This window comes from Drosophila simulans, chromosome X, assembly GCF_016746395.2.
Source record: "Drosophila simulans strain w501 chromosome X, Prin_Dsim_3.1, whole genome shotgun sequence".
In the NCBI taxonomy this organism is placed as follows: Eukaryota; Metazoa; Arthropoda; class Insecta; order Diptera; family Drosophilidae; genus Drosophila; species Drosophila simulans.
The window spans coordinates 652,876-676,433 of NC_052525.2; the positions used below are offsets into that span (position 1 = coordinate 652,876).

Below are 23,558 nucleotides of genomic sequence, written 5' to 3' on the forward strand. Positions count from 1 at the left end.
CTGCTCATCACTGGTGTGCGCTCTGCTCCGAAGTAACGGTTGTGCTGCTCTCCTATTGGTCAATTGGTAACTGGAAAGATCGAAAGGGCTGGCAGCTTCAGTTTGCTAGGGATTCTGTTGGCCTAGTTGTCTGGGACCCGAAAGTTGTCATTTTGACTGGGAAAAATGTTGCCCGTCGTCAAATTTGGCAGAAATTTGTGAATTCTCAGTGGCTGAACACCAGGCAAACAAAAATTGCCACATAAGGCGGTCATGACAAAGTAACTAACGGTTTCTCCCCATCTTTGGCTTCCCATTGGTCGAATGGGGTGACTGGAAAAGCGTAAGACGCAGCCATCTTGAAAAGGATCAGCTGTTTTAGTTCATTTGAACTGGCGCCTGTTACCGTTTCTGTTCGCCTGGTGCCTGAAACGTGTAAAGGTGGCAATTTCGACCAGAGAAACTACGATTTTGAACATTTCCCATCTTCGTAGGACGATCGACTACGAAAATGCTTAAATAAATACAATTGATATCAATTTGTATAAAGTATATTTGTATATAAGCTTTTATATATAATGTGGATTGCATTAATTTGATTTGTTTTTTTGTTAGTGATTTTTAGATCGCGGGAAGCCGCGACCGATGGATGTGTATGGTGATCAAGTATATACTACAACTATTTCCAAGTATTGGGTTAGCATATGAATTAAATGGTTGGCTGGCGTTAAGCAAAATTAAAAGATGCACTAAAATAGTTTGTTGAATTTAAGTTAAAATGTCAATTTAAGTGTTAATATTTAAAAAAAAACAATCATAAAATAGTCGAACGTGCGCCGGAGGGGCCAGTGTGTGGCCTTCGGCGCCGGATTTTAAACCTTAAGTCTAGTCTGCCCCCATAAGCCCCGTGTCTATGTCTCTTGTTCTCCTCCTTCGCCCCCTACGCCACCCTCCGTGGTAACAGCAGGCTGCTGCTCGGCTGACTGCAGATCCGGGTCGTCCATGACGGCCTTGACCTGGCTGATGAGCTGGCGCTTCGCCTCCACAACGCCACCTAGTCCAGGCTCGTCACCAAAGCTCAGCATGCGCTTGCCGCCGCGTACCTTTTCGTTCATAGCTTGGAGGTCCTGCGGGAATAGCAAGTGGATAATCGATGCCAAAGCTGAGGAGGTGAACGCAACTCCGAAATGTTTACCTTGGCGGGGCTGCGGCAGAAACTGTAGACCATCTGGTTGGGCGACTGCTGTATCTCGTTCTTGGACATCTGCGACACGAACAGCGAGTGGCTCTGGGTCACCTTCTTGGGCTGGGCGGCGCGTTCCTTCGGATGCGGGGAGAGCTGTAGGTCCGAAGCCCGGCCACTCGCGTCCGGAGTTACGTTCAGGTAGTCGATGACGAACTGCCGCATCAGCGGCACGTAAGCGTGGTTGTAAAAGTGAATGATGTCATTAACCTTTGGCTCGCCGTCCTCGTTGATGTCCATGAACACCTCGCGGTAGACGCTGTTCACCGCCTGCGGCTGGTTGCGATATGCCCGCATAATGTCACTGAACTTGGGGTCCTCCATTCGCTTTACCTGCGGATTGTAATGGTGTTGCATGGATGTTATAAGTGGGTCTTTAGCTGCACACGGGCGGAGGTCGGCTGTTTCAAATGCATTTGATTATGTGCATTTCATAATGTATGCTAGCGAATCGGACAGAGATAGAAGAACATGGTTTTGCTACTTACTCTTATGTAGATATATATTGCACACATAATATTTTGATCGAGGTGGCGGTCCTTCATCAAGTCCGTCTCGTGGGTGATCGAGTGCTCAAAGATGTGCCAGATGCTCTCAGGCGTCTTCTCGCACAGGGACAGCTCCGAGCACAGCTTCTGGATGCGCAGCCAGCCAAGCAGGTACACCTTGCGCAGGAATATCTGCAGGGCGCCGGCGGCGCGGTCGAGGTTAACCATGAGCCACGTGGGCAACGGCAGTTGGGCGGAGGCGATCATATCCCAGACAGTCGAGTTCCTCGCCCAGGCCAGCCGCTCCAGACACGTCTCCTCGATTGAGTTAAGGTGCTTTATCAGCGACCGGTTCAAACAGCCCTCGTGCGAGCCGTGCCGCACCACGATCTCGATGATCTTTTGGAACTCGAACGCGCTAATACTGAAACAGTCGAGCACCCACGGGAACTTGAGCTCCGTTTTGTAGGCCTCCAGCACCAGCTCCACGCAGCAGGCCATCAGCGTGATGTTAAAGATGACCAGGGAGACCTTCTGCACCAGCAGTCGCTTGAGATCGATGTCGGGCTTGTTCCGAATTTCCGCCTGCAGGATCTGGTCGAGCAGGTAAAAGAAGAAGGACTTCGCTAGTTGGAAGCGACTCTTCGCCTCCGTTGACGGGTACTTGGCGAGGAATTTCTGCTCGATCTCCTCGATGATGCTTAGCAGTTTGGCGATTACCTCTTCGCCAGCTTGCCTGGATAAAGACATGGCGATATCAAAACATGAGCTACATAAATCAATCTGGGATTCAATCCAATCGATTCTTAAATCAACAGAAATTTCTATGGATGTGTGCTTGGGCTAACAAATTATCGAATTCCTACGATTTATACAGCGATCAAATAAAAAAGAGCTTTGTTTACACGACGCCAACTACTTTCAGCCATTACATACACAGGTTTCGAATACAATACAGATACAAGGCCACCCGGCAACTCACTTGACAAAGTCCGTAGGTTCCGTGATCCGTCCGAAGGCGCTCAGCTGCTTCACGTTGGTGGTGGCGTTGTGGACGGGTTCAAATTTATCGCCGGCCATCGCGGGCTGCGCAGGCAGATCTTGCTTGCGGGTAAGCGGAGTAACCGGGGGACGCAGGGACTGGTCGTTGAGGGCAGTGTGTTCCCCAGCATCGTAGGCACTGAGAATGCGTTCGTCGAATTCGCCCACGCTCAGGACGTACTGCTCGTAGCTGATGTTGAGGGACTTCAGGTTGCGCTCGAAATTTTCGTTAGCCAATAGGCCCAGCATAGTGTCCTTGTTTCCGTAGATAGTCTGATCGGAATGAAAATATAACAAATTAGTTGTTTTAATGGAAATGCGTAACGGCACTCCTACCGAAGCCTGAAAGAAGCTCGACATGATCTGGCGGAAGGTGGTGGCCTTCATGGCTTTAGCCTCCTCGGTCATGTCACAGAAGTTGGACAAAATGCAGTGCGGATTGTGGCGAAAGTCCAGCTCCGTCCAGTTGCTCGGCAGGCCCTCGAACTTGGGGTTGATGAGATCGGTGCGCTTCTCGGCCAGCACATTATTGTATATTAGGTCTATGCAGCAAATCATCAGATTGAAAGATGTCACCAGGTCTACGGTGTTGCTCGGCTTCTGGTTCTTGGCGCAGAGGAACAGGCGCCAGCAGATGTCGTCCAGCTTGATGTACGAGCACTTTCCGTGGGCGTGGTTGCCATGCAGAGAGCTGTTTCAAAGAGGGAAGCTTTATTTATACACGGGGTCAGGCTGACATGATGATATACGCACATGTACTTGGAGTGCTTCTTCTCGTTGGGCGGGCACGAGAAGATCATGTCCATAATAATGCGGAAACGTTTGTGAAGCATAAATGTGATGCTGAACTTGCGGTCCAGATCCTCAATCTCGTTGACAAACTCCTGCGGCAGGTTGGCCATGTCGCACCACTGCTTAATTTTGGTCTTGAACTCGTAAATGCTGTGGATGGGGATTGTGGAAATGATTAGGTGTAAAACTGCAGGCATAAACGGCAACCCACCTCATTTTGCAGCAGCGCAGCAAATTGTTCAAGGACACACAATTACCCTTGACCACTGCATTCTGGCCAGTCACCGTGGGTGTGCTGGTTCTTCGGCAGGCCGTGTAAATGGCGCAGCACATCCAGTGGCTGGCTGTGCCCTGTTAGGCAGGCAATGCACAGAAAGAATGAAAGAAAGGGCGTTAGGTTGGACGCCACTGCTGCCACTTCGAAGCTTACCTCCATGGAGCACCTCTGGGACACCTCTAAGTACGTCTCGTAGCCCTGCAGCTCAGTCTGTCGGTCCATATTAAGATCCCGGCACAGGTTCGTGTACTCGGCGTTGATCATCTCCAGGCGGTCGTCATTGGTCGCCACCAATCCGCTGACCACCTCTGCGCCCAGTTCCTGCGGGTCAGGCTCGCTCATGTCTGCGAATGATGTCTCTGTCCCGGCTGATTGCGAATGCTTGGAGCGGCGGTCGCTGCTTCTGGCGACAGCCTGAAGTCGGAAATCGGAGACAGAGGCGGCTGAATTGGAGCTAGCCGGCTAACCGGGACGTTTCGGGCCTGGCGCCGCTGTTTACGTCTAGTGGCCTGGCGCCTAGTAGCTGCCGGTGTATGCTGCGCTTGCCGCTGCGCTCCTCGCGGACATGTAACTGCGAGAGCTTACACTTAATTACATAAATAATGAAGTTTCCCGCCGAAATGTCTTGGGCGTGTGTGTTTGTGTGCGAGAGTTTGTCGCGTGTGTGTGTGTTCGCGATACACCCTTTTCTGAGGAACACAACAAAAGAGCAGGCGAGGGTACAAAACAAACAGCGCTGGGATGCTGCGATTAGCCAGGACCACACCACGGCCACGGTTGTTGGTTAAAACACATTAACAAAATAACTATTTCCCGACTTAATCGCCATGGAAAACGCGGGAAACTTGACTGGTCGCGGCGGGCAGGTGCGTGTGATCCACTCCGCGTTCGAACTATCCACTTCTAGCGCTGCGCGGACGATGCGGCCGTATGGATGGACTTGTGCAGGAGGAAAACTAATTTATTGCCACTACTTTAAGATTTTGCAATTACGATTGCATAGCCAGAGTCTGACACGTTAATACAAGTTGATGGATTTTTAGTTGGGCGGCCGGTATTTCGCCAGCTAAGCCATGCGGTCACACCGACGCGCGCATTCGGTCCGTTTAAACGTGGTGGGGTGGTATTACTAAAGTGCTTGGCGAGTTATGCAGTGACTGCAAGCAGTATGACGTGTTGCATACATACCTGAATTGGCGGACTCTAAAAAGAATTAAGACGAAATAATTGTGAAAACGTACACATAAAAATTGTTTTTAAATGCACAATACAATGCCATTTGCATGTGTGCTCTAAACTGATAGTGTTGGTTAGCGTTCAAGAGCATTGCACATCGGCGACAGTGCTAGTTGTAATCGATAGTCGCAAATTTAAATACTGCTTTGAACTTTATGGAAAATCGCAGGAATTCTTCGCGGTTTGGCTACTATCATACATACATATACACTATACAATTTACAGAATTTGTTGTCGCAGGTGGCAGCACATACGACCCCAGCTACGACGTAGCTAGCGCAGATACCGTCTTCCGAACCTACTGGCCAGGAGGTGGAACAGCATATGTCGCCGGATGAAGGCCGCCGTCAGACCTGCCGCCGTGGAAAGCTCGTGGTTTTCTTGGGAATCGCTGACCAGACTGGAGCTCTCAAAGGAATTGGAGGAATCGAAGGAGTCGGAACTCTCTGCCTCCGTATTCTGATTCGCACCAGTTCTAGCAATTCTCCAACTGGGTGTTGATGTGCCGTCGGACTTGCGGCCACTGGTGCTGGTTCTGAAGTTCGGCATCTGAGTTCTGTCCTTTTCTTGGGAATCGCTGACCAGACTGGATCTCTCAAAGGAATTGGAGGAATTGAAGGTGTCGGAACTTTTTGTCTCCGAATTCTGATCCGCACCAGTTCCAGCACTTCTCCAAGTGGGTATTAAAGAGCCGTCATACTTGCGGCCACTGGCGCTGATTCTGGAGTTCGGGATCTGGGTTCTGTCCTCCTCCATCTTGATGTCGGGAAGCTTCTCCAACACAAGGCAATGCTGTCCTCTGAATGGTTGACTTGCAGACAGACCTATCGCGCGGTTGAGCTCAAGATCGGGCATGTATGCACCGCGCGACAAGGACTCCGTTTTCCCGACCGATTTTCTTTTGGAAATATACCCGCTGACATACCTTTTTGGGATATAGAAACGCCTCGCGGAGGTTGCATTGTCATTAGTCAATTTCCTGGCGGAGGTTGCCTTGTCAATAGTCAATTTCCTTGCGGAGGTTGCCTTGTCAATGGTCAAGTTCCTCGCGGAGTTTGCCTTGTCAAAGCTCAAATTCCTCGCGGAGGTTGCCTTGTCAATGATCAAGATCTTCGCGGAGTTTTCCTTGTCAAAGGTCAATTTCCTCGCGGAGGTTGCCTTGTCAATGGTCAAGTTCCTCGCGGAGGTTGCCTTGTCAATAGTACATTTCCCCGCTAAGGTTTTCTTTTCAATAGTCAAGTTTCTTGCGGAGTTTGCTTTGACAATAGTCAATTTCATTCGCTCCGCCTCCTCCGTCTGCAAAGGCTTGTGGTGCACCTCAACGCGATCCACAAGATTTTTGGCCGCCTTCTGATCAGCCAAATTCATCTCAGCACGCACTTTGCGGAGATCAAGGCAGTCAATGCTGCTATGACTCTGCCAGGCGACCTCCAGGTCAGCGGGGATGGGTTTCCCTTCTGACGCTGAGCAGACCTTCTGGCAAATGTCCATGAGCTTGTCTCGCCGGCCAAGCAACGGGTGAGGCGCCAGGTCCACATTCCCCAGTGTTCGGTGATAAGTGGCGGCCTCTCCACAGCGTATGCGCATCTCGCTGAGCGAGCAGGCGAAATCCAGATTTGCCCGGCACCACACTACCATATCCTCCTCGTCGTCCTCTTGCGGCTCGACATAGGGAACTAACCGCTGCAAGTTCGGACGCGGCGTTCCCACGCCACAGAGGGCATTACAAGATGCAGAGCAGTTCATTTATAAATATAAATTTTGTTTGCTTTTGTACAAAAACTTTAGGCCAACTTATAAAACTGTGTAAAGGGAAAGTACATACATATGTGATTAAACTAAATCTTCCGATCTTAGGATTCGAAAAACACCATAGATTTTTATATAGATATAGATAGATATTTATATAGATATTTATATATATATTATATAGATATTTATATATGTACTCTTCGGACTGCTCTTTCCTTTAAAAGCTGGCCCATTTTAGAGGACATCAAATATATGTACATACATACATATATGGCTTATGGCCATTGGAGCAGAAAACTTGCCTACTTCAATTCGGAAGCAGTTCAACATGTCTGTCTTATATGTCGCTAATCTATGACTGATTGCATATTGTATTTGGGCACAAAAAAATAATATTATACAATAAAATAAAATACATAAGGGTTAGTGGGATCCCTAGCCAGACAGCCTCCTTCGAAACCTCGATCCTGGTTGGTTCCCCGGAAGGTACTCCGTTTTGGTCAGTGCAATCGTGATCAGTCGGGTGCTGCACAGGCTCACACCCGCCAGTCGCCGATGATTTGGGAAGAGGGCACCAGCTCGAATCGAGCGTTGGCCAGACTCGGTGGCACACCAAATCTAGAGCAAAAATGGAGGGGAATGAGCAGGCTGCCCAGATGACCGCCTCTCGCGCTCTCGTTTCTGCTTACCTGGGACGAAAGGAGGGAGTTGGGTAGCCAGGGAACTTGGGAGTGGAAGGCGGAGCAATCGCCTTGGGCTGGACTTCTGGTTTAACCTGCTGCCTGACAGGGGCAGTGCCTGCATCCACGCTGTCCAGGGTGTTCCTCACCACAAACTGCTGCCTGGGCTGTGAATTGGATTGCGGTCTGGTTCGAGCTCCTGGCATGGGTAAAAAGCGAAAGAGCCGGGTAGTGACGCCGTCATCTGGCACTTCCTCGGTGGCCAAATCATCTCCTCCAGCCTCTCCGACTTCGTTGGCAGACGAAGCAGCACTACCAGCTTGTCCACTGGCAGGCGGAGTAAACACGGCAGCCAGACGCACAGGCACAAAGGCTGGGAGTCGCACTGTAATGGGAGTGCCGGAGGGCGGAAGAGCAGGTGCAGGCATTGCAACCGAGACGGGTATGGGTCGGGGGGGAGGAGGTGGTGGTGGTGGCAGTGGAGGCGGAGGAGGTCTACGTGTGGTGGCATCCGCTGGCGGCGCAGTCGTTGTCGTAGCCGATTCCTCCTCCACCTCCTTCCAGGCTTCCAGCAGGGTCAGCAGCTCATCCTTACTCATGTGGCCAAGACCAACGGGGCTATAGGGCCACTCGCCCACTCCGAGTCCACCGCCAACACCACTCCAGCCCAAAGAGGGCAGGTGCTCCACTTGTGTCACTTGCTCTACGTGACCCAGCGGATCCTCGAACAGGCTCCTTTGGGGACGTGTGAGGAGCAGCTGCTGACCAGCCAGCCCATTGCACAGGATCTGTATGAGGAGACCCAGGAGCGTCGCACGAACTGACCCGGCCATGACTGACTTTGTATTGTGAAGCCTCTAGGTGGAGCAGTAGCTTATATATACATACCTGCCTTCAACGGAACGAGGAAGGAGGCCAAGTCGAGCAAAACGGAAGCGCACGCATTTTGCGGCGGGTGATCCGACCACACGATGAGAAAATAGGTTGACCACAGTCCTCGAGGGGCTCAGAGTTAATCGCAATGCATTCGATTTAAGATCACAGTAAAAGCATTTCAAATAATCCGTTATGCGTTCGCCTTTTGCTTACAAACTTGTGTATATTAGCATTTTTCGGTATGTGCAGAAATGCGGATGGTTCTTCGCATTCGCTTGCAGGGCTTCAATTCATAATATACATAGATGAATAAGTCGCATTCAATGTGAATTATTTTCCCAGTGCAAAGATTTGTTCGGTGGTCACTTGAAACGCACATGCGCACGCACCTCCATCGCCAAGTACCACAGGTAGTCCATATAGTTGGGTCCCTGCCCCTAGTCCAAGTCCGGTTTCGCGGGCGAACCACTTTTCCTTCTGGGGATGGATGTGGATGTCCATGCAGCAGATGGTCTTTGCGGGCGAACCGGTTGGGCTTGGTCACCGACTGTTGGGCGTTCCAACCCACTTCCGGCATCTGTGCCATCGGATTTGGAGCGGATTTCGTAACCGTCTGGAGCAGGCGAGGCTCCGAAAGCGGCGATTTATGTTGGTTAATAATTTAATGGCAAACAGGAATGGGCTCGCCTTAAATGTTTGTAATAATATATTCGCAACTCGATTGCAAATATAAAAAATAAAAATACCAAAGACCATCTTGGTCGGGATGGGACTAAAAACAGCTATAGAACAATGCATCTGGGCGCCAGGTTCATGGGTGAATCGAAGTATTGTACTTCTATCTTAACTTCTGGGGGTCCTTAATCCGCATCCTGTGTACAACACACGCATACAAAAAGCAAGCACATTACACATTACACAAGAGCGCAAGCTGTGAAAGCTGTAGACTTGGGAAAATAGCTTGCGGGAAACCCCGGAAACTCGAAAACGTTATTTTCAGGGGCATGCTGGCTTGAAAACGAGTTGAAAGCATGTTTCCATGTACGTGCATTTAAAAAAAAAACGAAGAAACGAATGGTATATATAATGGACTTCCGTTAATGTGACCGTTGGTGGGTACTCTGAGATACTCTGCGGTATTCGGTATGCCTCGCACCATTCGGTATATTTACACGGACATACCGGTGACGTGGTTACATTGCAACAAACATCCACAGAAACCCCCAATCCACTCCAAACCCAGACACCCGCCCGCCGCGACGTTGCAACACAGTTTTCATGGTAGCAGCGAACGTTCCCGATTCGAGGCAGAGTCCATTTGGAAGTCCCGGGCATCGGAGGATCACTGCGGCAAGCACCGACCGATCGGCTGAGTTGTGAAATCCAAGAAGTGGACTAGGACGCCCTGACCCAAACTACAGCGGAGCCACATCGGAATAAATTGCAGCCAGCGGAGGAGGAGGCGGCGGCAGAGTGCAGCCGTGGCCAAGAAGTCTTGAGACGCAGTTCCGCGAGCAATCGTAACCAGGACCAGCACAAGCCATGGCACTGCTGACCATGATAGCCAGGGTCATCGATGGCCTTCCTCTGGTGGGGACCATGCAGGATGACGAACAGGTACCCGTGTGCATCACTTTCTAATACGTTGAGTTAGGTTCCGTTCCGCTCCCGCAACTAAGTCGCTTTCTCTTTCAGAGCGGACGAAGCATACTGGACTACCAAAACCAGGCCAAGATGCTCTTCCGCAAGCTGGGCACCCACTCACCGGCTCGTTGCAGTATCGAGACCGGACCCTACCTATTTCAGTGAGTAGCCCCACATCGTGGCACCTTTGCCAGGGCATAGACCATTAAAATCACACCATGTACAAAGGTTTCTCGGCTCCGCGGGTAGTCAGTGCCAGTTGATTTAGTTCCGGAACAAAGAGTATACACGTAATATGATACGAAGTTAAATTGAACGCTCACTGCTCGCGAAAGCCAGATGATGCAATGGGCGCCCCAGTTAAAAGATTCCACACTATCCCTGCAGCTACCTAATCGAGAACGACGTCTGCTACCTGGTGATGGTGGACAAGATGTACTCAAAGCGACTGGCCTTCAATTACCTGGAGGACCTGGCTCAGGAGTTCCACGCTAACTACGGCCGGCGGGTAAACTCTGTGACGCGCCCATACGCATTCATCGAGTTTGACGTGTACATACAGAAGGCGAAAAAACAGTTGACGGACCGCAGACGCAACATCAGCAACATCAACACACAGCTGCAGGATGTGCAGCGCATCATGGTGCAGAACATTGACGACGTGCTCCAACGTGGCACAGTGCTGGCGGGTAACTACTACTACTACTATCTACGCGACTATCTACGCTTGATTGTGGAACTCCGCAGCAGTGTCCAACTGACGTTCACCCCGTTTTCCCTTCCAGAACTTGACACCAAGACCCAGAACTTATCGATGATGTCACAGAAGTACAAGAAGGACGCCAAGCTGCTCAACCGAAAATCCATGTACGTGAAGGCGATGGCCGTGGGCATGATACTTCTAGTGTTCATCATGTATTTCTGGGTTCTGTAATATCAAGCAGTTCCTTGGCCACTCGGAGCGGTGCGTTCTTTGTTGGCGTCAAGCGTCAAGGACGCAAGACCAAAAGACATTTAGATTACGCGTGCACCTGTACTCCACGCCACCAACCACACCATATTCATTCATATCTATGAATCATAGACAGGCGAGAAGTGAATAGCGAAACCCCTACCAGCATACGCATCGCTCCCGAGGCTTGTTTCACTTCTAATATTAACTTACCTTTGCGTTATTTACGGTCTGGGATTCCATTTATTATTAACTCCCATTTCATTTCGCCGTGCGCTCCCGTTGCGCAGGTTTTCTGAATATTTAATTACGAATCGGGTTTAGTTTAGACGACCTTTGAGCCAAGTCGGTTGACTACGACCCAAATCTGTAAATTATGAGCGTCGTTCCGTGTGTGTGTGTATAAATGTCTAGATTGTAGATGGATCGCTGCATAGCGAATCCAAATCCGGCGGGGTGCTTGATACAAGCTGCAAAAACACCGCAAAAAAACAAAGAAAAAGAAAAGATAAGCGAAAAGAAAGGAAAAGAAAAGAAAGGGAAATAAACAATAAAAGTTTTAGGCAATTTATATGTGTACAATTAAGGCAAATAAATAAATTTACATTGTTTAATAAAGAGAAGGAAAAACTGTGTTCGATGCACCACCCAAGCCCGAAAGATAGCAACTGCATCTGGTTTTTGATTTAGTTTTAATCGATAATTTCCCTTTATATATATTTCGATTCACTGAGTGTGATGTGATACATTCGCCTTTATAGTTTATATCCACTTGCAAGCCTTCGATTTACGATTCTTCTCAATGAATTTCTCGATCTGATCCGATCCCGATCCCATCCGGTCTCATCTCGTCCCGCTAAATGTCCGTTTTCGTTGCGTCTCGGCGCATATAAATTTGTAATATCAAATCTTTACAATTAGGAAAAAAATGAGCTGTTGCCATATACACTGCAATATCGTAATTTGGTGTGTATAATTTTGTGAAATATCGAATCCGAATACATATATACGCTCTCTATATAACTACATATGCATATGCTTTGTGGGGATGTGTGAAGTGGTCTGCAATAATTAATTAACTGGGTAGAAGATCAATGATCTACCGAATTTTGTTGTCTCCTCTGGCTTCCGTGTACTAGGCTGTGGTTCTGCTGAAGCTCTGGTGGTGAGTGGGATCGAAAATGAATTACGTGGTCTATAAAATCGAAGTTCCAGTTTAAGCGGAAACCGGCGTGGCGGGGCGGGTCGGGGCGTCTATAACTATTTAGATATAGATGGGGATGCTTGGTTGATAGCCTGCACTAGGCTCAAAATTCTTTAAAAAATATTAGCTTTTCTCGATTGGGTTCTGCTAATGCTACTATAGTTCGCTTGTTTTGTTTTTTGGCTTCGTTTTGTATAACTATATTTTTCTCGTTCTTGGCTCCGACATCTACAAATTCAGAAGGCAGTTTTGCGCATGGAGGGACAATTACAAATTGAGATTCATTAAAAAGCATCGAAGAGCAATAACACTCAAACAAATCATTTCTATAGGTGTGTTTTGCATTGCCTTTGCTTATATGTTGGTTTAAACTAAGAAAAACAAAAGTAAATAAATAAGACAGGAACAATCTAAATATTGAGATTCTTGTTCTGTTTTCGTTTCTTCGCATACCCTCATGCACTTTCGGGTACGCTGGGCTTAGGACTACTCAAAAAAATAATATATAGTATATATTTATATATATATGCCTGCTGCTGCGGTTTACAAAGTTTAGAGTACGGGTACCGTCGTTAGCTTAGAAAATAACTTTAGTGAGTGGTGCGCAAGGAGAAGAAGGTCCATCCCAGGCCGATTAGGCTAAGTCGTATTTCTACCGCTATCGCTATCCATCCGCCTATCTTTATATCTTTCTATCTTTAGTTTCATATTTGTAGCCACTAGGCCGGTGCATATGTATCTGTTAGTTGTATATGTCTGTTTAGCTGGGATTTTCCCCGTTTATGTACAATGTGTGATCCTTTAGCTCCTCTTTAATCTTTCTTCGATCCTCTCTAATTTCCCTTTTTTTTTGATTATCTTTTCCGTAATCCACAAGGTGCAGGGAACCATCGTTCTACTTGAGATCCTCCAATCCTACTTTTCTCTATTTAATCCTCTGGTGATCCGGCGTGCTCTTTAGGATATCAGGCTGGTGATGCTGCTGGATATGGTGGTGCTGATGATGACCCGAGCTCAGAGTGCCCGGTTGACTTCCCCCGCCGGCGTGATGGGAGCTGCTCAGCGTGTGCGAATGGTTGGAGTTAAGCGTGTGTGTCGCATGCGAATTGAGCGTATTGTGGGCCGTTGTGGTGGCATTTGTAGAGAACCCAGTAGCCACCGCTGAGCCACCACCCAAGGTCGGCCGTTGGGAGGTTCTCAGCGAGCGATGCGACCCATTCCTGGTCAGGGAGTTCATCTGCGGAGTCCCGGGCACCGTGTGTCCCAGCGCATTCATGTAGTCTGCTATCAGCAGTGTGATTTCCAATATTTTCGGCTTGCTCATTGCGAAGAGAAGCTTTTGCTCACAGCCTCCGCCGTCATCGTGGGAAACCACTAGCATGAAGTCGTCCTGGCAGCCACCAAAGGTCATAACGGAGCTATACGGATACCTGGCCACCGGAGCCATTGTGGACAGCTCGAGGACATTGAGAGCATCTTCTGCGACAGCCAACCAAGCTACCGGGGTAGCTCCCGAGGCGGTGTTGGATTCTGGACTCTGTCTGGGCTTCGCCTGGAACAAGCAAGCTCCGAAATATGGCCACTTCCGGCAGCAGGTGAGATAAATGCGCACACAATCCAAGGTCGAGCGGCCCTTAAGGAGCATCCACTTTGAGACCAGAAGCTCTTGCACATCTTTCAGCTGCTCGGCACCTAGGGCGTCTCTATAGCGGTACGGGTAGAACTTGTCCAGACCCTTAAGGCCCACACCCACATCCCTTGACTTCTCGAGCGAATAATCGCCCATGTCGATCTGAGACATAAGCGAGGCCAGCTCCAAAGCCAGCTCTCTGGATAGAGGGAATCTGCCCTGGACAATCTGGGAATTGGTCTGATAGCAGAGGAGCAAGCGCTCTTTATCTGTCTCGCACTTGATGGTATGCTTCCAGTACAGACGGTTCTTGTAGCTAAGTTGAATCACCCGAGAGTTCTCGAACTTGCCTGATCCCTTTTCCCGCAGCGCCGTCTCCCACTTGCTGATCACGTCGCACAGCTTGGCCAGCGGTTCCAGGTAGTGCTCCAAATCCTTCTCGATAGGATCGTCGCTGAACAGGCAAAACCCATTGGTCGCATCCCTTGTGCCCAGTTCGTGAGCCAAAGTGGCCTGGAACTCCTCGATGGTGGTGGATCCATCGAAGGAGACAACCTGTGTGTTTATCATAGAAAAAAGTGAGAAACTGATGTTGTTTGGATACTCAAATAACCAACAGCTTACCTGGTACGTGCTGTTCATCATATGCACTGGAATAGCGTGCGGCAAGGAGTGGTGATACGGATTTTTTAGCAGAATCGACAGCACTTCCATCCGCGAAGGCTTCGTCTCGCGGCCTACATTCTTTAAGGTCCTTTCTAAAGCACGCTCGCAGTAGGCGGCATACTTGCCCGTCTCAGTTTTGGTATCGGCATTCCGGGACAGATGAAGCTTGAGGTACCACAAAAGGCGGCTCGAACGCGGAACGAATAGGGAAACGGCCAGGGCTAGGAGCTGCCAGCCCTGGACAAAGCTGTATACGGGCGGGTTGCTCTTGCAGTCGATTATGGGCGTGGCGGAAGGGGCCTAAAAGGGTATCATTAAGAAATAAGTTCGGATACGATTAAGCTTTAGGGTTTCGATTAGAGTTCGTAGAAGTTAGTAGAAGTGAGGTTATTAGGAAAGTTATAACTAATTGTCTACGGAAATTGAACGCAACTGTACTCGCACAACAAAGAATGTTACAGTACAGCAAGTAGACCGATAGGTGGTATTGTAAAGTGGTTAGAAAGACCATAAATTTCCCCGCATACCTGTATGGAGGTGGGTGAACTGCCGTTGGCTTGAGCATGGCCCGCCTGTTGGGTATCACAGGTGAATAGGCTTTGGGTGGCGCACAACAGTAGTTGCTGTAAATTTCGGGGTCGGTCGTTCGTACAGTGTTGAAAAACATTTTGTTCGATTCGGTTCGGTTACACGCGAAACACATTCAACGGAAACGCAACGTTCGAAACGCAACGCAAGGCAACAAAAAGATGGAGAAAAGAAGAAGCCAGAGAACATTTCTGATCAATTTTTTTTTACTCATCATAAAATGGTGGTGTGATTTTGATTTGTTCTGTGGTTGATGTTGTTTTCTGTTGATAGTGTTGTGTAACGGTGTTGCTCTAATAAGCTTAATGCGAAGGATAACGAGACTAAGCACAGACATATAGCACATTCAAAGCTAAGTATGAAGGTTGAAAGAAGCAGGATAATGATGTCAGCTTTATAAACGTTTGGAAAACACAAAAGCAGGCAGAGATTAAATTGCCAACACCGGCAAACATAAAGGGCATTCAACGGCGGCTGCCTAATGTGGTTGTGCCTGATCAGTAGTTTAAGAGTTTTGTGGTTCATGTATTCATATTTTGATTTTGTAAAATTTACAGCAAATACTTTATACAAAGAGCTGTTTGGTTCTCTTTCGCACTTGATGATAAAGAAAGTTATACAGTAACGCACTGAAAGCTATATATATGTACATACAAAGACATTTCTGACAGTTATGGGGGAAATTTGTTGTCTGAGGTACTAAAGGAAAACTCAAAACCAAACGAGTTACTGAAAAGTAAGAGGTTAGATTAGGTTAGTTAAGTTTAGTTTAGTTTAGTTTAGTTTAACATGCACATCCAGAAAGTACTGTTAGCTGATAGTGTTTGCTATGTATGTTGATATATTGTTAAGTATGCTTAGGTATGATATTGTGAATAAACCGTTCGTAAGCTGGTTTCTTGAAGCAAAGCTTTTTTGGCTGGCAATACCTACTTTAGGTTAAAAATATACCTATTTGAGGCATTAGTGGTGACTGTACCCGTGGTACAGTTCCCACCTTGTGCGAAACTCTCTTGGGCTGTTATTGCAAGTTGTTAATGAGGAATTAGGAAGGAATATCTACACCAAAAAACAAGGACATTCAACTAAACATATCCAAGGGGATGCAGGAGCGGGTAAGGAAGAGTTTTGAAGGACATAAGAAGCTTTGCAACTGAAAAACTTACGCGCGTTTGCTTGCCCAGCTTCTTGTTTACCTGGACGCCGACACTGAGCTTCTGGCCCAAGTGGCGGGAGGTCTGCTTGATCAGGATGCAGATCATTTCCGTCTGTAGCTCGGGCATATCCAACGCATGTTGCAGGGCATTCTGGGCGAGCACCACATGGTAGTCGATGCCCGGCTGGTTGACCGCCACCGACATAAACAGCTGAATGCTCTGTTCCGGTATTGGAAACATTCATTGGATAAGAAAGGCTTCACTTTACGATGGACGCACTCACCTTGAAGAGCTTGATGGCCTCAGGCTGCATGGTTTCCGTGTGCATAGAGGAAAGCGGGGCTGTGATGGTATCTTTGGTGTGCAGCAGTATGGGATGGCGCCACAGAACACAGTCTACAAATATGGAGGGTTTAAATGTTTTGTGACTGGCATCTTTGCATTCAAGACTTACTAGGATCACCGTCGGTCTCCATGAGCTTCTGGACAAGCTGTTCGTACTGTGTGCCAGCACTTGGGCCGCCACCAGAAACGACAGTTAGGTGATAGAGCCAGTTATCTCGCTCCGGTTTGCCGGAAAGTATCAGGTAAGTTGGTCCCTGGTGCGCTGGATAGATGGCAACTGTGAGTCTAGCCTGATCCTGGGCGGCGTCCTCTCGCTCCTCGGAATCAGAGTCAGAAACGTGTTCAACCTCCTCAACTCGGGCATCTCGCATATTAATCTGGCCAAGGGGATTCTGTCAGGGGTAGGTAAAAAAAGGTTATTAAACCTTTTTACATATGTACATATCTATCGAATGTTTACTTACCGTCTCTGCCGGAGCCTTGAAGTAGAGAAACATCTTGCCCAGCAGCACACACCAACACTTCTTGGGATGACCGTTTTTCACCTTGGTCACCCAGCCCTGCACTGTGGGCTTTTGGTCGTCGCGACTGAGCAGCAGCTTAGTGGCATTCCTTCGCTGCACGTTCTGGAGCACCCGGATCCAATCGTCCATAGTGGCGTGCGAGTCCGCGGTGAGGTAGTAGACTTTTTTGCCCGTGTCTATCTCGAAGGTGGAGGCTCCCTCCGCACGATTGATTCGACATACCTCATCTAGTTGGATTTGACCCTGTGGCTTTCGCTGCACGTCGTGCTGACTCTTCCAGTAGTTGAGGGAGCCGTTTTTCAAAACGAACCAGCGCTTGCGCCAAGTCTTCAACTTGCCACCTAGCTTCGCCAAGTGACCCATCTACAAAACGGTCAGCGGTCAAACAATGTCACATTGAAGATGATCAGCAGTACACTCACCTTCTCCAGCGACTCGATCTTCTTGCTGGGCGAATCCACGTAGGACTGTCGCATAAGCAGCGATGGCATCGAGGCATCCATGCATGTGGACTCTGATACGGCGTCGGGGGGCAAAGCATAGTCATCCGAGAGGCCTGATTCAAAGGAGAGATCTGAAATTACTGTGCCTCGCATGTGCTGGAGAGGGGAGGGAAGGCTGCCGGGCTGAAGGGCATTGGCGTGATAACGTGGTAGACTCAACTGTCGACTCGAAGGCGTCACCGTGTAGGCCCCCAGCTGTTGGCCATGATTTTGGTTGGACAGTGTGTGGTGTTGGTATTGGTGTTGCGATGGTTGGAGATGCTGGTTAATGTGGCTGGAGGGCGTGGTGGATGTGCGTGAATGGATGTGGACTGCGGTGGATGGGTTAATGGCGGTCATTTGGTTATTCGGTTGGCAATGGTTGATTGATGGCAAAAGTGGTTAGAATCGCAAGTTGTTAGAACACATAATTACAATTTTTCAATTATTTCGGGATGTCTTCTAGGGAATAGCTAGAAAGCAGGCAAGTTGTAGACTGGATAGGGATACGGGAGATCAAAAGGGGACGGAAAACTGTATTATACTAAAACTTCAAAGGGTACTTGGGATTCGGAAGCAAGGAGCTTGGAGGTTACGAGTCAATAAATTAGGTATGTATGTGTTAGTTAGTGTTGGTGCGTCGAGTTGGTGTTAGTTCAATATTTACGCAAACCAATGAAGGGCAACGTTCTAATAGAGCAACACTATGCTGGGGTATCGCCCACGAGGGTTGGACAGGGAAATAAATAGTAATGGAACATACCACGCGCCTTCGCGTTTTTCGGACTCTCCGAACCACTTCGCTTAGCCGGACTCAAACTTGACGAAGTCTTCAGGCTCTTTGAGGGGCTCGATGCGCTACCGGAGGTTGAGGTCTCCGTATTGTCCGTGCTTGAGGAGTTGTGCGAGTGGTGGGTGAGCATAACCGCATGGTCCTCCCCGTCACTGGAGTCGTCGCTCGAATCGCCCGTAAATGGCATCGAGCGGATTTGCGAGGCTCTACCCTTAACCGTTGCGTAGACGGGCACGGATATATCACAGAAGCCGCCGCTGGCGGTTTGTTGTTGCCTCGACGGTGGCAGCGGAGTTCCCGGCGTGCTACCCAGGGTACCGTGTCCATCCCCGGTTCCGGTTCCAGTTCCTGATCCATGACCGTGGCCATGTCGCCGACCATTAGAGAGATTGGTTCCCATCCCGTCTTGGATATCTGGCTCCTGGCTGGCTGTGCTTTCCGCGGTACTTGTTCCTGTTCCAGCTCCTGCCAGTCCATCGTTCGCCACCTGGTAGATCTTTGCCTCCCAGCTGGGGAACCGATGCAGAGGTGGTGTCGGAGGCCGTGGGACACCCAGCTCACTGGTGGTGGTTGTGGTAGTACTGGAATTTCCACCACTGGCCATGAGAGCCGGGTTGTTCTTCATCCAGGCGGGAAGCTTTTCGCAGGATGGTGTGTAAATTTCAGCATAATCATGGGCAGTATCTGTATCTGAGCTGTCTGGCCTGGTAACTATCCTAGATTCAGTGGGGGCCCCTCCGGGTGCTTTGCTGGAGATGCTGGACAGGGGAGCCAGGGTTAACCCATCTACCGCTGCCACCAGATTTCGTTCCAGTTCCTGGGGCTCCATCGAAAGGTTTCTCCTGTGCTGGTGATGCGGATATGAGCTGGTTAACGGCCGGCCAATGATCTCCTGGGGATCTAGACTTTCGCTTCTCCTCCGATGTTCAGGATTCGACCCGGACCCGGTGAAATCCTGGACGTCTAGGCTTAGGCTGTTCCGCACTGGTCCTACAATGCTATGCCGCTGGGATTGATTGGCTATGTGATTCTTGAGCAACTCCAACTGTTGATTGCACTTGACGTTTTGCTCCCGCAGCAGCTGGTTCTGCTCCTCGAGATCGCGGAGCTTGTTGTTTACCCACTCCTTGATCTTGGCAGCCTTGGCTTCGATTTGTCGCGCGTCGTGCAGTCGCAGTTGTCGCTGTTCCTCCACTTGGATCTCCAGAGACGTGATGGTTTTCTCAGTTTCCTGGGTGGGCGGTAAGCCCGATCCTGCTGCTCCTGCTGCCGAACCTCCACCTGCCTGATGGCTGGGAGAACAATGGTTCTTGGCCTGCTGTTCCTGCGGATGACTGGGGATTGGCTGGTGCGGATGCGAGTGTGAGTGCGGATGATGAGCTTGCTGGGGCGGTGGCTTGGGCCACTCACTCAGCCGCTGCTCCATGGCACGCACCTATAAACAGGTAAGGGAAAGAAAGCAAAAGGTTACTTGAGTTGCAAACTGCTCACAGAGCAAACTTTTCCAAATTAAATTAAATTCACACCAAGTCTCGACAAAGTTCAGGGCAGAGTCTAATAGCTACACATATACGCAGCAGCCCAGGGGATTAGCTGCTGCTAGTGAAAAAGACAGATATTCTACGCTTATATTATATACAGCATTAAACCATTAGGACACCTGCAAAGGGTGTTCGATTATCCTGCATTCCACCTTTGAGCTGGGCTCTTGTTCTGGCAGGAACTTGCGTAATTAAGAGGCAGATGGTGGAGACCATTTAACACCCGACTGCAGTTTCACAGAAAATAGCAGAGGCAGTGGCAGTGGCACTATTTGTGGAAATGGCCAAGGAATGAGCTCGGCACATGCCATCGCCCCAGGAAATAAGTATTTTTATGGTTACACAACAATTTGCAAGTAATGCAACTGCCACGGAGAACACGAGAAAGAAGAAGAGGAAGACAGGAAAGAAATAACTTCATTTGGCACGCCAGGAAACCAAACTGACAACTAAACAAAGCCGGAAAGCATATAAGGTTAGAAGGTGGTTGGGTGGAAAGGGTCACAGGGCTAAGAAGTGGGACAACGGATGAGGGATACGAAAGGAGGATGTGCAGAAGGCGCACGGGCAGAGGCAATTGAAGCGGAAGGATCCACAATGTATTCCCTTCCTTAATAGAAGGGTTACCCCCTACTACTTCAGTGGCGACTCCAAATGCATTTTTAGTTGCCAGTTGAGCTTGTGCATCCCAAATGGGTCAATTGTTTCATTGGAATATGAGGGCTAAGGGCTTATGAGCAACAAAAAGCCGGTGATACATGTCACTAGGTGGCCATTTGGTTAAAAGTAAATGGACTGCCAAAAATAGGGTGCTTCTAAAAACGGCCGAAGCCCTGCGAGTCCTCCGCCTGAAACTGTTCCGCACCCTTGCTCAACCCCAACTTTTGTGGTCTATCTATAATGCCAAAGTTTATGCCTGTCATGCCACGAGACGGATTCACAGGAAGGGAGCCGAGCGAGCATCTGGGAGGAGATTGCTTATTGGTAATGGGATACGCCATGTGCAGCAGCTCGAGCAGAGTACAATAGACAAGAGCTAAGCACATGCAAAGTGGAACTGCTGGAAAAAGTATATGGCAGTTCGGGTGGCGGAAAAAAAAGCTGAATATAATCCTGCCTGGCCTGAAACTTGGAAGGAAACTATCGCCCGCGCCTCAAGTTGAACTTCGTAAAGCGCTGAAATCTTAAACGCATAAAAAGGGGAAAATCACAGAGAAGCGAGAAAGTTTCATGAAACTTGAGCCATGAAATCGGGCTGCGCCTAAACCGCTAAGACGAAATCTCGAGGCCAAAAGACCGCTGGCAATGCCTTGTTTAATGGCCCAAACAGCAAAGTTCAGACACGGAAAACTTGGCTGCTCCTCGGCTCCTTCGTCTCTTCTTGTCGTCTTCTCGCCATAAAATGAATCGAATGAATTGCCTGCATTTAGGCGTGTGAAACTTTGAGCCCCAAAAACAAACAAAGAACAAATCGAAGTCGCTAAAATGGGAGTGCGAGGACGAGGGCACTGAGACAGTAAGTTGACTTTATCTACATGCGTTTTCTAGATTCGCAGACACAGCTGCTTTCGATGGTTCTATGGGTATCTGTGTCCTGTCAGACAGCCAAATCCTGGCCATTTTTGTTGTAGGATTTGCGATCTGCAGCGGGATGGCGCCTGGGATTGTTTTATGTAATGCAGAAAGCGGTGGAGCACCTTCACCCCACACAGTTTGATTTAAAATGAAATACATATTTTATTTCTCCTTATGTTTTTTGGTCCTGTAGGTTATTTGAAATAATTGCTTGTTTATTGGTTCCTTTTACATGCTCAACGACATTCAGGCAACTGATTTTGAAAAGGCAAGCTCGCAGCTGTCACAAAAGCAAATTTAACGGCTCTTTACTATTGCAGAATGACATTTTTATTGCCCGCTGCACCGAGCATGGCCCCCAACAAATAGTGAGTGCAGTGTCTGCCACTTAACATAAATCGCACATATTGCCGTAAGTTCCCTTCTAAGGCAATAATATGAAGGAGAAGAAGAGAAATCCCCGACAATAATTTGCCCCAACGCACAATCGGATTACGCCGAACGGAGAAGACTTCGAGAAGGAGCTTCGAAATGGCCTAGGAGAGGGTGGATGGCGGATACGTTCCGTGGAAGCTGCCAGAAAAATGTGCTCAATAAAATAAATTCCGAAAGCTGAGCTGAAGACGATAAAAAGATGAATGAAAAAGCGAGCATTTGAATAAAATTTGAATTGAATTTGCTGGGCAGGCTAAACTGGCGGAGAGTCTCCCTTCATCCCGTGGCCAGATTGCAGCTGTTCCCCCAACAACCAAATCGCCCTGTTCTCTGACCAAGCTTGCATCCGGGTTTTATGACTAAATGAGCAGACGCAATTAAGTGGGGCTGGCTGGGCGACCGAAGTGGGGTTTCCTGGGCTTCTGCGCCGCTACACAGCAGATGACTAACGACACTCCGCCATTATGGCCAGACCGAACCGTACGGGGGCAGTGAGTCACTTTGTTGGCTGAAAGGGTCATTCCAGTGGGGGGTGTCCTCTATCAGCCCCATAGTGTAATGATGATTAATCTGACTATACTGAAGAAGCTGTTGCTGTTGAAAGGCTCTAGCTGATGAAGATATAATGTCCTGAATATGATGCGTATAGGACAGGAGCTCATTCTAATATATACTAACGCAGGCAAATTCGGTGACTTGTGAAGACCAAAAGTGTTCCCATCGTTCCCCGACAGGGCATCGCATTAGTCCCTTCTCGCTCAAATTCTTAATACACCTCAAAATTGTGGCACAGATTAAACAAAGTCCATCTTCTATGGGATTTCGGCCACTTCCTCTACTGCTTTATCCCATTTTTTTTTCGTGTATATACATATGTCCATTTATTTTTCCGTTCCTAACGTTTCAACTTCAACTTCTTGGGCAAACAGCCTCCTGCTCCCTGGCCTTATCGCAGTGGCCCGCTCCCTTTTCCTCCTGCAACGTTTAATTTGGAGTCATGATTCCATTGTTATTTATAGTCAACAAAGCGGCAGCCGCTTGAGGAAAACATTCATAAAACATTGTTGCCGCCCCCGTTCCCCGAAAAAATGGAAATACCCATCTCGCATCCCCTTCCCCGGCACGCGCCATCTTCTCCTGCAGTCGTCTCACAGTCTGGCAGAACTGACACTTATCTGCTATCTGCTATCTGGTATTACCCACTCCAAGAGCTCCCCCAAAATATGCTGGATATCGTTAGCTGCAGCGCTTCCCCATATCTTTACTTCCAGCCATCGACTTTGGCCATGGAGTGCCCGCCCTACAGGGCGGCATTTCCGACAGAGAAACGAAAAAACCGAACGACAAATTGATTCGATTTTACTGAGCTATTTTGGGAATACGCTCTTCGTCATCGCCGCTAAGATGGAGATCCAGATTCCATTTTCTTGTGAACCTGATCGGAACTAAGTGCCCCAACCTTTGAGCAAAGCTGTACGCCCTTTAACTAGTCTCCAAAACCTGCTTCGTTGCGTTGATCCCCAAACGGTTAGTCTCTTCATCGGGGATCAATTCTCCGTTGCCGCTGGAAATCGCTCCACCTTCCCCCGTAAGGCTGCCTTTGGAAAGGGGACAAGTCTGCTGCGGATGATTTTTCCATTACAGTCAATGTCAATATT

General features: G+C 48.7%; 5 protein-coding genes across 5 annotated transcripts in view; 1 reads left to right on the plus strand and 4 right to left on the minus strand.

Moving 5' to 3' along the window:
* Positions 1-514: 514 nt before the first annotated feature.
* LOC6724812 (retinoblastoma family protein) lies at positions 515-5,050 on the minus strand. The gene is made up of 8 exons (XM_002105817.4): positions 3,974-5,050; positions 3,755-3,894; positions 3,505-3,693; positions 3,088-3,442; positions 2,693-3,024; positions 1,711-2,446; positions 1,175-1,555; positions 515-1,106 (listed from the first exon to the last, which is right to left on the minus strand). Exons 1-8 carry the CDS (start codon positions 4,160-4,162, stop codon positions 891-893), a joined length of 2,538 nt encoding a protein of 845 aa, XP_002105853.1. The 5' UTR covers positions 4,163-5,050; the 3' UTR covers positions 515-890.
* Positions 5,051-5,189: 139 nt separating this feature from the next.
* On the minus strand, positions 5,190-6,999 carry LOC6724813. Its single transcript, XM_016173164.3, has one exon. The coding sequence runs from the start codon at positions 6,800-6,802 to the stop codon at positions 5,330-5,332; it is 1,473 nt and encodes a 490-aa protein (XP_016037595.1). The 5' UTR covers positions 6,803-6,999; the 3' UTR covers positions 5,190-5,329.
* Positions 7,000-7,145: 146 nt separating this feature from the next.
* On the minus strand, positions 7,146-8,347 carry LOC27208159 (WAS/WASL-interacting protein family member 3). The gene is made up of 2 exons (XM_016183776.3): positions 7,498-8,347; positions 7,146-7,426 (listed from the first exon to the last, which is right to left on the minus strand). Exons 1-2 carry the CDS (start codon positions 8,319-8,321, stop codon positions 7,345-7,347), a joined length of 906 nt encoding a protein of 301 aa, XP_016037597.1. The 5' UTR covers positions 8,322-8,347; the 3' UTR covers positions 7,146-7,344.
* Positions 8,348-9,526: 1,179 nt separating this feature from the next.
* On the plus strand, positions 9,527-11,628 carry LOC6724815 (vesicle-trafficking protein SEC22b-B). Its single transcript, XM_002105820.4, has 4 exons — positions 9,527-9,981; positions 10,060-10,169; positions 10,396-10,697; positions 10,794-11,628. The coding sequence occupies exons 1-4, from the start codon at positions 9,907-9,909 to the stop codon at positions 10,940-10,942; spliced, it is 636 nt and encodes a 211-aa protein (XP_002105856.1). The 5' UTR covers positions 9,527-9,906; the 3' UTR covers positions 10,943-11,628.
* Positions 11,629-11,635: 7 nt separating this feature from the next.
* Positions 11,636-23,558, minus strand: part of LOC6724819 (uncharacterized protein CG43867) — an 85,010-nt gene continuing 73,087 nt past the window's right edge. Inside the window, 9 exon segments of the mRNA XM_016173162.3 lie at positions 11,636-14,349; positions 14,419-14,760; positions 14,988-15,083; positions 16,215-16,424; positions 16,489-16,601; positions 16,660-16,942; positions 17,015-17,437; positions 17,497-17,888; positions 18,320-19,784. Coding sequence (XP_016037598.1) covers positions 13,090-14,349; positions 14,419-14,760; positions 14,988-15,083; positions 16,215-16,424; positions 16,489-16,601; positions 16,660-16,942; positions 17,015-17,437; positions 17,497-17,888; positions 18,320-19,784 — 4,584 coding nt within the window. The 3' untranslated portion in view covers positions 11,636-13,089.